General features: G+C 31.8%; 1 protein-coding gene across 5 annotated transcripts; it reads left to right on the top strand.

Annotated features, from left to right (window-relative positions):
- The first annotated feature begins 835 nt into the window (after positions 1-835).
- On the top strand, positions 836-13605 carry LOC132757162 (esterase OVCA2-like). 5 transcript variants are annotated; one of them, XM_060748364.1, is made up of 9 exons: positions 836-898; positions 4111-4153; positions 4391-4413; positions 4765-4841; positions 5050-5118; positions 6621-6739; positions 8792-8873; positions 10528-10665; positions 13311-13605. In XM_060748364.1, exons 2-9 carry the CDS (start codon positions 4121-4123, stop codon positions 13457-13459), a joined length of 690 nt encoding a protein of 229 aa, XP_060604347.1. In that variant the 5' UTR covers positions 836-898; positions 4111-4120; the 3' UTR covers positions 13460-13605. The 5 variants fall into 5 exon arrangements, with proteins under 5 accessions (XP_060604347.1, XP_060604349.1, XP_060604346.1 ...); XM_060748366.1 differs by lacking the exon at positions 836-898 and adding an exon at positions 1093-1149; XM_060748363.1 differs by lacking the exon at positions 836-898 and adding an exon at positions 1882-2166.
- Positions 13606-13725: the final 120 nt, after the last annotated feature.

The raw sequence follows: 13725 nt of genomic DNA, 5'->3' as shown, positions 1-13725 counted from the left end.
GATATATTTTAGATCTAAAATAACTAATTATTTCGAGTAAACCGTGACTTTGGTGAACTGTTTTCTGTTTGGTCGTTTATTTTTAGATGATGGTCGCCCCACGATTGTACTTCTAGTCATTCGAGTCTGTAATAATAAATTTATTGTCTAGCTGTCAAGTCAAAGAAAAAGAGAAGTAATTTAGTTAGGCCTAAAATCGTAATCTACTTAATTTAAGACGTGATAAATAAATCATAAATATAAACAAATAAGATTTTTTAAAAAGATAATCAGTATACGTATCACCTTTAGATGGGCATGGAAATAATTAATTTGTTCCCAGTACGTACCATTCCTGACTAGGCTCAATCAAACCGAGCCTGCAATATTTTCAATTATGTCGTTTAGGACATTCTTTAGGGATTCTGTTTTTCTCTATCTTTTTATTAGTATGTCCCATGATGGTAGAATATTTTATTTATGATGCAGAACCATTTGGTTTAATATATTCATCTCCCATTTATGTGATATTGTTATTACATGACTATACAAAAATATAAATGTATGTCTAGTCACTCTGCATAGACCTATGCTTGAAACGTGCCCCGTATCTATTCGAATAATATAAGTTTGCATTATTTCAATTCAGATCGAGTAACTATATATATACTAACTAACTACCAACAGGCAAAACGATCACCAAAATGGCATAAATGGCACAACTTAGCATCGTGTCATTAACAGATGTTCCGGTCTGAACAACTATATTATAAAAGACATTCCATTAAGTAAACTTTTTTATATAATGCCTGGATTTTGGATTTTCACACAAAATTTACAAGTGTTGACTACTTCGTTGTACAAAGTACTTCTTTGCCCTTTTTGAAATTTCAACCAGTCTGAAGTCTACTTTCGTTTGGTGAGTTTTCAATGATTTATCAGTTTTAGATATTTTTATGGTTTAAAATTTGTAAAATATTTCCATTTTATAATGTCATTCCTTTCAATTGATTTTAAGTTAGTTCCTGGTCATGTGCGTTCTATTATAAATGCTATTCAGCATTGATATCCGACTTTTCGGTCTTCGTCTTTTTAACTGTTCAACTCGGCCTAGAGTCTAGACGTTTCGGCCCTGGTCTTTTCGGCTACTTTTTTTACTATATTGTAGGGGTAAATGCACATGTAGGCCTATATAACTAATCTTGAATGTGCTGAAGGTCTGTTATTTTGTACTTTTATTCCTTCATACAATGTTTCACACTCAGACTTAATTAAAAAGCCCAGTTTTTTGTCTCAAAATATTTTTAGTGAAATTAACTATTGAACTGTTTAATACTGTACTGGTTGGAGACCATCAAAACCGGACAACCACCATGCAAACCCGGACGGCCCCGAAAATGCTTAATTTAGTCATTTCTTTCTTCAGTGGTTGTCAGTCCCTTTTTTATCAACAGTAAAAACATGTTTCTTCTAAAATAAATTAAATAAATTTATTTCAACCTCCGTAGATGATATATATATAATATTTAAAATGTCTATTTCAAGAATGTTGACGTTGAGATTTGTGGTCAAAAAAGCAATATACCAGCTATTATCATTTGCAGAGTTAACAATAGAATTTCCAAAACTTCAGCATTTGTTAAAAATCAAAACACCAAAGCTTTTATCTGAATTAAATCACATCATGTACTGTACATATCTGTCCGGACACATGGTACTGTAGTGTAGACAATTTAGGTAATTTTGATACCCTCCTTGTCAAGCCTCAGATATAAGTGTCTATACAATCAGAAATGAACAGACTAGTTTGTTAGTTAGGAGAAGAACCTAGCTGAACTGTGTCAAATTTGTTGGTCTCTACAGTAGGTTAAAAATTATGAAATTTGTACGGAAAAATGTTCAAAAAGTGTCCGGTTGATGGTCCCCGACCAGTATAGAAAAGTATTTAACATTTCTGTGTTTAACTATGATTGAAGCACAATTAAGTAACTATGTTTTAACAAAAATAAAATTAAAATGGTGTTATGTTGAAAGTACACATCTTACCAGTGATGACAGCTGAAAATTCATGAAATATTAATATCATGCTGCAAAGGAATTACGGACAAGGCGGACCTTGAGACGGGGCGGACCATAATTTAGGACAGGGCGGACCGTGACTCGAGACGAGGCAGACCGTGATTTAATGTAATAAAAATATTTAAATCTTGCCATTTCTTTTAATATCATTATAAACATATATACATATATTAATGCAGTTCATTAATTTAGAATAAATTTGTTTAATGAAATTATTATAAACAGCATCAAGTTGGACATTATGCAGGTGATAATTGACCAATTATTGGGATATTACATGTCATTGTTTGTTAAATAATAAGAGGGTAAAATTTTATATAACAATATGATACAGAAAAGGCTTGTTAATCACGTCTCACATTTGAAACACAATACAAAACAATAGCATAAAATAATGATGAGTGACATTACAAAACTTGAAAAGTAAACAAAAGTTAGACAAAATTTACAGCGTACACGGAAAAGATGACTTATTTACTTTACAGGTATACTAAAAGATAATGACTAAGTCAGACAAACATATATACGTGTACAAAACTTTAAACACACATGTACATGTATATCAATTGATTTACATTTTAACATATTCATATACATGTATACACTTAATAAAATGCACAATTATATACATGGCGGCCATTAAGACTTGCGCAACTTTCAAGAAATGTTTTGGTGGAAAGTGTCTTGTTGGAATATTATTCTATCTATAATGTCATCAATTTTGACTGCATGCTCCTGGTTGACTTCTCCTCAATTTTGATTCTTTTGACGAGTTAGTTTACATAAGAAATGATTTTTTTGCTTTGTCTTCATTAAGATGCTGTCTGTTTAGCAAGTTGATATACATTTATACATTTCTTGGCTTTCATATAGTAACGAATTAACTAATATAAATTATCATTATTCCTCTATACAGATTAAATGTTATGAATTGTATATATATATTAAGGTAATTCTGTGAAGTTTTTTTTAATATTAGCACAATATATATTTTAATATGTTTTACATAAAAAAATTAATCCATTCCCACAATCTTACACTACCTATTTTATTCTACTAATTGCATGGCTTAATGTCAATAATAATCTGTTCAATTTGAAAATGCTTAAATATAGGACATGTTTCGGATGACATTGATATCAAAAGATAAAAAGATAAATGAAATAGCAATATTAAGCTTGAAATTAAGCATGGTCCGCCTTGTCTCTAGTCACGGTCTGCCCTGTCCCAAAATATGGTCCGCCCTGTCCATACATAAGGTTCCGCCCAGGTACGGTCCGCCCTGTCCTATGACCCTGCAAAGGTATAACACTTTCTTTAATTTTTTTTTTAATTAAAGATTTTTTTATATAAAGAAATATTTTATTCTCAATATTATAAAATATTAGTGAAACAGAAATTTTCTATTCTCCTACTCTAGGCAACAATATTCCTAACAAATTTATCCATTTAAATTATTATAATCTGATTTCCTTTTTGAATTATTCCAACCAATATGCATATTTTTTCTATTGCAAGTACCTTATGTGGAAAGGAATTTTACAAAATCTGTCAGTGTATGCTTACAGTTTTGTATAAATTTATGCTGTACAAATTGTAAAATATATTGTTTAAACTAAAAGATCTGTTGGTCAATGCACATTCAGTGTTGGTTTCTGACTAATCATACTTAAGTACCTGTGATCTGAGTGTGAGCATAGAAATTTCTATTGACTTAAGATCTTGGTTGCTTATCCCTCTAAATGTGTAGATGGCTGGTCCTGTTACTTCTGTACATACAAGAACTTACTTGTGTCGATGATATTGCATGTCTTGAATAGAGTTATGCTTTCTAAATTTTGAGTTGATTTGTTTTATGGCATTTTGAGTGTTACATAAATTATGTAAACAAATTATTATTAAATATTGAGATATTACATTTATAAATGTTATTTCATGCATTTATGTATTTCAAATCTTCATTGTCTATGTGAGAATAACTAAGATACACATGTACCTGACTTAGATAGATGACTTAGTTGATTTTTACTTGCACATTTTTTATTTACTCAGGGTTGACAGTATGGCATCTGGAGATGATAAAAGAAAACTAAAGGTAAAAATATTTTTAAAAATTAAAATCTTTAAATAATACACTTAGAGAATTAAAATTTTGCAGTTCTGTACATAAATTATGTTTTATTGATAACCCTTTCTTTTCCTGATGTGTTTGCCTTTGGAAATAAACAAAAGTTGAGGGTGGCCCCAGCTCATCAGTTGCTCCTGTTGGTCATTATGTTAGATATTACTAGTACATGTACATGCTAATTTTTCTTTATCATTTCTACTTCAGATTCTCTGTATTCATGGATACAGGTGAGTTACAAACATTTTGTCATGTTCTAATCAATATTTTCCTATAAACCAGAAAATTGAAGCTCTCCTGATTATGAAATTGTTAAAGGAGCTTAACTCATCTAAATATATATATAGCATACTGTTCTAAGAATATAAGTATAAGAATTAAATATTTATCTGATGAATATATAATTTATAATAATATACATGTACTTTTAAACTTAATTCAGTATTAAGAGTGATGAGAAAAACATTCATCAGTCAGTTTGCAAACATGATATTCAAACATTTAATTGGGAATTAAGTATAATGTGAATACTGTTTATTTGGTTTCTGTATCAAAACTTGTAGCTTTTTTTTGTTTTCCAGACAAAATTCACAAAGTTTTAGGGAAAGAACGGGGGCATTTAGAAAAATACCGATTATTAAGAAGCACACAGAATTAGGTAACATTTTTTTCTTCTATTTACATGCCTTATTTGCAGGACTTAATTTAAGAAAGAATTTAATTTTTCCATATCTTTATGAGATATTTTTTTAATACAAATATTGATTATTTCAGTATAATTATGAAAACAAATAAAAGAATACTTCATTAGAATTGATAGCTTAAACAGGACAGAAATGTATGAATAATTGAATTCTTTCATTTAGTTTTCATCACTGCTCCGAATAGAGTTCCAAGTTTGCCAGTGGAAGGGGATGAATCAACGTCAGATGCAGGTATCTAGAAATATTAATGATTTCTTCAGTTATACTTTGAACTTGTTAGATATACAGGTTTAACCCTTTACCTCATATAGACGGCCTTTTCAAGGCCTTTCGATGCCCCCCCCTTTTTGAGGCCTCAAAAGGTGAAAAATTACTCTATTTAGGCCCCAAACACTGTTTTTCATTTGGGAAATGTTGTTAAAAATGTGATCACTTTTTGGGCTCCGCCCCCTTTTAAAAAGGTACATCAGGGGGTTGCCAGAAGGGGGATGTGCCCCCTCCTGTTTTGGGGGTTTTGAAGGGGGCAGCAGCCCCCCTCATTACAAAGAAAATTTGGACATGTGACAGGCTAAAAATGGCCTCAGGTCGAACGTAAGGTAACATGTAACCGACGCTGAAAAGCCTTTTACTCCAACTCAATCCATTGAGACGTGGAAAAAACATGCAAAATAGTGACAATTGGCAATTTTGAGATGTCCCCCCATTGCCATGGTAACAGGAAATTTAAGATTGAGCATGCTGTTACAGAGGCTATGGTTCAGTCAACATTTGTGCCAAGTTTCATCAGTATTAAAGCATTTGTCATAGTTTCATAGCAGTTTGAACTTGTAACAGGAGGCATTTCAGTGAAAACGGCCATTTATCCCAATATGCTCATGAGGTAAAGGGTTAAGGTTAAAGCGGCCTGCAGCTTTTCTAAGATTAAATAGATTTTCTTTAGATAAATTGTCAAATCAAAAGAATTAGGATGGAAAATGAAAACTTGAGACGATAATATATATAAACAATAAGGTACTTCTAATATACCGATCTGCTCTATATATTTTAATTAGTATAGCAGACGATTTGTGTCTGGATCTTCTATTTTTAGACACAAACATCAATGACACGTTATAAATAGCTCTCAGGATGCTGTTTTGAAGAAGGCTTAACAGTGATATGGTGCACTTTTCCAAGTTAAAATTACTAAACTTTGTTTGAAACAACACAGAATTGTTTTCCCACAAAAAAAAAAAGCTGAAGGCGGCTTTAAATATTAGGTCTCTGGCTCAAATGTTTATCAATTCCCTTCACACTGTACCTCATATGTACTTCAAATTACTATACATGTATAGTATCTGTCTATGGTTATCATTTAAATGTTTTATTTCACTGGCCTTCAAATTATCTATAAACCGTAGAGCTATTAAAAGAAAAATAAAGTTTTAAGTCATGAACCGATGGCCGGATCATCACAGAACTTGATAAATATTATAATGTTAATAGTTACATGTAAGAGTTTTCATAATAGCCTTGCTCAAGACTGTCATACATTTATTAATCTGAGGCCTTAATGGAAGCACACTTTAGTCAATTGTTTATAAAATTATAAGATATGTTAGATATTTCTTTAATTCTTTAACTTACTGACATTTGAATATTCCTTTAAACTGATACGGTTGATTTAAGTCAACTTGTTCCCTTGTATCATGTTTAGCCAGCTGTTGGTAAAATATCTCTGTATTATATTGTAGATGAGAGAGGTTGGTGGTTTTCTAAACAAGATAAATCATATATGGCTCAAGATTATACTGACTGTTGTAATGGTTTTGATGAATCGATTGAACTTGTGAAGAAAACATTTTTGGAACAGGTATTTTATTCGATCATATACTTGCAAAAGCCCCAACTAGATCTTTGAAATTTGTGGAATACTCATAATACTGGCCTAAGTATCATTTTATGTCAGTATGACCATGAAAGATATATTAGTAATACATACAATGGTTTGAAAATCAGATTTGTAAATTTAAACACACTGTGCATTTGATCTCGTACACTATCCACCTAAACCAAAAGTTGCAAATTTAATGTTAATGTCAATTGCCCGAATGTCAGGACCCAATTGGTCAAATATATGGTCAGCATAAAATATTCATAAATTTATAAATAGACCAATAATTCACCAGACTACTTCCATGTGTAATAGAATTACAAGTTGTTATTTAAATGTGGAAGAAAAACAAGGCATCAAACTTTGAACTGTTTGGTTTATAGATATGTAACTAGTTTTGAATTTTGAAAACAGACTTTTCATGTAAGTTTTAAACTAATGCATAGTTGATTAAATCCAAGGAATTGTTTTTGATATACATTGTATTAAAAGTATTCTTTTTATACCCTCGCACAACAAAGTTGTAAGGGGGGTGTACTGGAATCAGCTTGTCCGGCCGGACGTCCGTCCGTCCGGCTGTCCGGCGGTTTTTTCTTGTCCGCCCAATAACTTAAGATTCCTTTGACCCTTAGTCTTCATATTTGGCATGGAGGTTAGTCATGATTAGTAGATGACCCCTATTGATTTTGAGGTCACTAGGTCAAAGGTCAAGGTCACAGGGGCCTTGACTTCAAAAAGCTTGTCCGCCCAATAACTTAAGATTCCTTTGACCCACAGTCTTCATATTTGCCATGGAGGTTAGTCATGATTAGTAGATGACCCCTATTGATTTTGAGGTCACCAGGTCAAAGGTCAAGGTCACAGGGGCCTTGACTTCAAAAAGCTTGTCCGCCCAATAACTTAAGATTCCTTTGACCCACAGTCTTCATATTTGGCATGGAGGTTAGTCATGATTAGTAGATGACCCCTATTGATTTTGAGGTCACTATGTCAAAGGTCAAGGTCACAGGGGCCTTGACTTCAAAAAGCTTGTCCGCCCAATAACTTAAGATTCCTTTGACCCACAGTCTTCATATTTGGCATGGAGGTTAGTCATGATTAGTAGATGACCCCTATTGATTTTGAGGTCACCAGGTCAAAGGTCAAGGTCATAGGGGCCTTGACTTCAAAAAGCTTGTCCGCCCAATAACTTAAGATTCCTTTGACCCATAGTCTTCATATTTGGCATTGAGGTTAGTCATGATTAGCAGATGACCCCTATTGATTTTGAGGTCACCATGTTGAAGGTCAAGGTCACAGGGGCCTTGACTTCAAAAAGCTTGTCCGCCCAATAACTTAAGATTCCTTTGACCCACAGTCTTCATATTTGGCATGGAGGTTAGTCATGATTAGTAGATGACCCCTATTGATTTTGAGGTCACCAGGTCAAAGGTCAAGGTCACAGGGGCCTTGACTTCAAAAAGCTTGTCCGCCCAATAACTTAAGATTCCTTTGACCCACAGTCTTCATATTTGGAATGAAAGTTAGTCATGATTAGTAGATGACCCCTATTTATTTTGAGGTCACCAGGTCAAAGGTCATGGTCACAGGGACTTTGACTTCAAAAAGTTTGTCTGCCCAATAACTTTAGATTCCTTTGACCCACAGTCTTCATATTTGGCATGGATGTTGGTCATGACTATAAGGTGACCCCTATTGATTTTGAGGTCACTGGGTCAAAGGTCACAGGGACCTTGACAAAAAAAATGCTTTTCTTCTCAATTGCTAAAGTATGTCCTGTCCGCAATGTATTGATTTTGACATTTTCACATTTGAAGCATGTAGAATACATAACTTAGCAATGCACTGGCTTAGTAACCTCAGATTTGGCAGGGAGGTTGTCCTTGAGCTCTAAATGGCCACTGTTTATTCTGACAAAGTGGTATGCGGGGGTATTCACGCCATGATAGTGGCAGTTCTAGTTATTTTTGCTATATTTCAAACACTTTGTTATTGTATTAAGTTGAACATTTGTAGTTTACCTGGTTTCAGGGACCATTTGATGGAATTTTAAGTTTTAGTCAAGGTGCAGCATTTGCTTCATTGTTGTGTGGAATGAAAGAACAGAATCCAGGTAGTTGCTTTCATTTATGATTATCCTTTATTAGTATTAATCAGTTTTCAAGAAAATAATATTAAAATTGTAATCAATGAGATTTTAATATAGATCATATTTTTAAAAAATCACAAAATATGTTCAGTTCTTGTATGTAAGTATGTAAATATTTCGACATGTTCAAATAATTATTTCATTTTTTTAGTCCCCTACCGGTTTACCGGAGGGGACTTTAGGTTTACTTCCATCCGTCTGTCCGTCTGTCTGTCCGTCCGTCCGTCCACAAAACTGGATCCCGCGATAACGCAAAAAGTACTGAAAATATTTTAATGAAACTTGATATATGGATAGATGGCAGTATGGAGATTATGCACGTCTTTTTCTTTTTTTCCTATGCTGAAAATTCTAGTTGCTATGGCAACAAATAGGCTGAAAATATGGCAAATTTTACACATAACCTGGATCCAGTGATAACGCAAAAATTACTGAAAATATTTTTATGAAACTTGACATATTGGTAGATGGCAGTATGGAAATTATGCACATTCTTTTCTTATCTTCCTGTATTGAAAATTCTGGTTGCTATGGCAACAAATAGACTGAATTTCAAGATTTCTGATTCTAGTTTTTCAGTTTTTTCACTATAAGTTCTTTATTTCTTAAGGTATTTTCTTCAAACTTTAAATATAAGTTGCTAGTCATCAACCACGTCATATGTGACAAAGTTTACAACTCTTGCACAAAATTTATCAGAATTACCTCCCTGGAACTTAAAATTTTCATGAAAAAAACATTGTTTTTTTTAATAACTTCTTTTTTTCTGAACGTATCTACTTCAAACTTCATATAAATGTTTCTTATTATCACTCAACATTTGTGAGTGTTCAATACTCTAGCAAGACTATTTCCAGAATTATGCCCCTTTTGAACTTGACTTTTTTTGAGAAATTGGTAATTTTCTTTAATTATGATAGGATTTTCTTCAAACTCCCACATCATAATAATATGACAATAATATGACAAGGTTTATAAATCTAGCATCCATATTTCCAAAATTATCTCCTCCTTTAACTTTTTATTTTTCCTATTCGTTCTTTTAACTTTCATTTACTTCAAATTCAAAATAAACATTCAATATTCATACCTTCATTACTAATTGTTCTTTGTTACACTCACATCATGTATGACATCGTTATCTCCTTTTTTTTAAATTTTGCTTTAAAAATGTTATATTTTGATAACAGGGATGTTTAAAACATAACTTTAGAGTGTCATTCAGTCTGTCTGTTTGTCTGTACATAAAAACTGTTCACTGTGATCACTTAAAATAGAAACATAAGTGAATGGCCAATGGCCCTTCAGAATGTTGCTTGGGCTCTTACCGGTAGGGGACTTATGGATTGCTTGCAATACTATGATAATTGCTTGTTTTTCTAGAAAAATAAGTGTTATTTATTTCTAAAACTTTATTCCTATTGATAAAGTAACACATCCTAGGGAAAAACTTTTAAAAGAGACTTCCTGGATATATCACTGGGATACATTATCACCAAATGGAATGAATTCCAAAGTTCTGTTTTTATGTCTGTCATTTGCTAAAAAGTATTTTGTATATGTCTTTGTCAGTTTTTCTGGTATTTTACTTAAAACTTCAGTATCATTTGTATTTTAGAATTATTCCAGTTTGACTTTGCCATATTGGTAGCAGGCTATAAAAGCAGGCAGTCGTCACACCAAAATTTTTACAGTACACCTATTTCTATACCAACATTACATGTATATGGAGATACTGACAAAGTTATACCAAAAGGTAAATGCTACAGGATCTTTCATTCAATAATGACAAGTATTTAGGTATTGTAATATTAGTAAAGCAGTTGTGGTTATGTATAAGGTCAGTTTAATCAACCCTTACCACAATGTATATCTGAAATGGTCTTGTCCATTTTTTTCATCTGGACAAAACCATTTGTCTATTTTCAGGATAAAATTTTAAAATATGTATTGACTGAATAGCATACAGTGCATACAATGATCAGATGGCACAGATGTGCTGGCTGAATTTGGTCTGCACTTGTTGCTTAGGTGTATTCTGTTGCTGCCAGCATGTTAGGGTTATTCTTATCAGAATGAACAATGTATAATTACCTGGTATTGTTCCAGCAATCATATATGAGGCCCATTAAAAATTTCAGTACAATCCAGTTAATTAATGCAAATGGATACAAGTAGAGATTTTGATGCTAAAGCATCAAGTCGCCGGATAGAAATATGATTGTATTATCATAAATAAAAAAAATGTCAGTTTAATGGTTTGAGTATAAAGAAAAGAGGAACAATAAGTTGAGTAATGTTTATTCATAAACACATTTTCATTTACTTGCCACAATTATATCTTTCTTGCTGAGAGTTTTATGCAATAAATTTATGTTATGTTATAATAAAACATCATATTTGAAGCAAACTTGCCTAGCAATTTTGTCAAGAAACTGTTATTATTATTAAATAAGGAAGCATTGTTTGGCAATATTTACCCGAGACTCGATAATTTTTGGGAGCTGTTTCGTTGGCTTACATAACTTATTATGATTAATGTTAACGATTTTATTGTAAGTATAACTACATGTATAATTATATCAATTAATACTGCTCGATGGCCTAATGGTAAGTATGACGAAGTTGTAACCTACATGTAGTAGGCGCAAGTTCGAATTTCGGACAAATCCTGCTTGTTGTTTTCATAAATTGATTTTTATTATATCTTTTAACTTTATAAAACATAAGTTGATAAATCGTGTGTTTCAAGTTTTGCAAAATACAAAAAGTATTATAAAAGAAAACATAAAAAATCACTTTATCGAACCTATATACAGTCTTCAATTTGAAACTAACTTAAAATCTAACACCTTGTCATCGAGGCTTGTAAAGCGAGTGATATGGTTATGATTCTACTTGTAATTCTACTTTATACATATACCGTTGTAATCCGTATGGTTTTCTTCAGCATCCGATAATTACCGACAAATTATTACCGATCATCGAATATTTGCAAAGTAACTATGAAAATATATATGCTTAATTATTGCATAAAACATGCAAATCTACTGTAAAAGTGGTGTCTGCATGAAAAAAATATTCTTATGCACTATCGAAAAAATATATTATTTAGCTGAAATCAATATTCCTGTCGTTACATACGATAAAGTTAACGTTTAATTGCCTTTCAGTGCGATAAACTATCAACACAAAGATGGTTTATTAGTTTTCTCTTTGTATCCAATACGATTCCGGCCCCTACTGTTATACCGAGATTTTTCATACAAAATTACTTTGATTTGCACTTTATCAGCTGCCAACCATTCACAAGTTACCTGTATGTCTGTCTTATCAGCCATTTGTTACTATTAATAGATTTTACAACAATAACATACAACGTGTAGTCACGTGATTCTGGGAGTAACTGTTTATAATAAATAAGATAAATAAAATAGAATATGTCTCATAAGATACAAACAACCAGATAATTTAAAACTGTGATTTCAAATATCATGCATGATTTATTTATCATAAAATAGCAATGCTTGACACTTTAAAAAAAGTGAAATCATCCCTAAATTCAATGACTGGTCCATAGGGATACGTCATTAACTCATTTTATAAAAATTGTAATGTTGCTTTTTATGATGTCAATATTTGAATATTTCATTTCATTGAGCAACATTATTGTATGTTTGAAATTTTGAGATTACAGAAAACAATTGTAGTCTTTACTTTTTCAGTAATTGTTATGCTTTTATTTACAGAAATTAATGCCTTCTCCTACCATAGGTATAATATTAAACTGTTACAAATATTGTCGCCGGCGACTAATAATGTAAGAGACTTATATAACAGATGGTTTAGAAGCTCTAAAAATAGAAAATATTCCTATCCAGACACACAGTCCCTTGCACAAGATTAACTGGTCCTTCAAGTTGATAAATTTCGGCCATCTCAATGTTTTACTTAAGGGAATGTTCAGTATCAATTTACATCTTTTTAATTTGTACTGCTTTTTGTTTTACATTTTTGCAATTTCTTTTTTGTCATGTCAAACATATATTGTCACGGAAAATCTCAGGAAGATATGCACTTGCAGGATAGTCAATGCCTGATACTGATGAATGACGTCATAGCGTCTTCTTCTCTGTGATAATGTTAACATGTTATCTGCAATGCTTATTTGAAACAAAAGATATTTACATCTCCTGATTTCTATTTAACAGGGTAAAGGTTTAGTAAATGCAAATTAATTTAATTAAATTATATACTAAGGTATACATGTATTATATATTCATTTTGAGAGAATACTGTGTTTGGATTTATACTTCACATCAAGACTTGTTTTAACAGAAACTGCTTATTGTCGTTCTCAGAAACATGTAATAAAGTTTTGATTTTATTTGTGTTTTGTAGAAATGAGTGAAGATCTGTTGCAGTATTTTGTGGAGCCAAATATTTTACAACATGAAGGTGGACATTTTATACCTGCTAGTGCCCCACAGAAAAAAGTTTATACTGAATTTCTTCAACGCATGTTGGACAGTCAAGAAAAAAAATCTTAACGACTTTCAAAATGTTCTAGTATTTTAAATTGTATTACTGCAGTATGACTTGAAATATTTATTAAATGTTCTAAAAATATGACACATATTTTATGTTCTATACACATAAAATTGAAAAGAAAGGGAAAAAAAAGGAAAAAAATGTTCTTTGTTTTTGTTTTTTATTTGAAAGAAAATATTTTCATCATGAATATCAACATTATTTTCCCTGAAAGATTGTTTTTGTTTCTTATGCTGATAACATTGGAAGCCCAAAATTGAAACTG

The sequence above is a fragment of the Ruditapes philippinarum genome, unplaced genomic scaffold, assembly GCF_026571515.1.
Source record: "Ruditapes philippinarum isolate M1 unplaced genomic scaffold, ASM2657151v2 ctg2291_1_1_1_1, whole genome shotgun sequence".
Classification (NCBI taxonomy): domain Eukaryota; kingdom Metazoa; phylum Mollusca; class Bivalvia; order Venerida; family Veneridae; genus Ruditapes; species Ruditapes philippinarum.
This window is presented reverse-complemented; position numbering and strand designations above follow the sequence as displayed.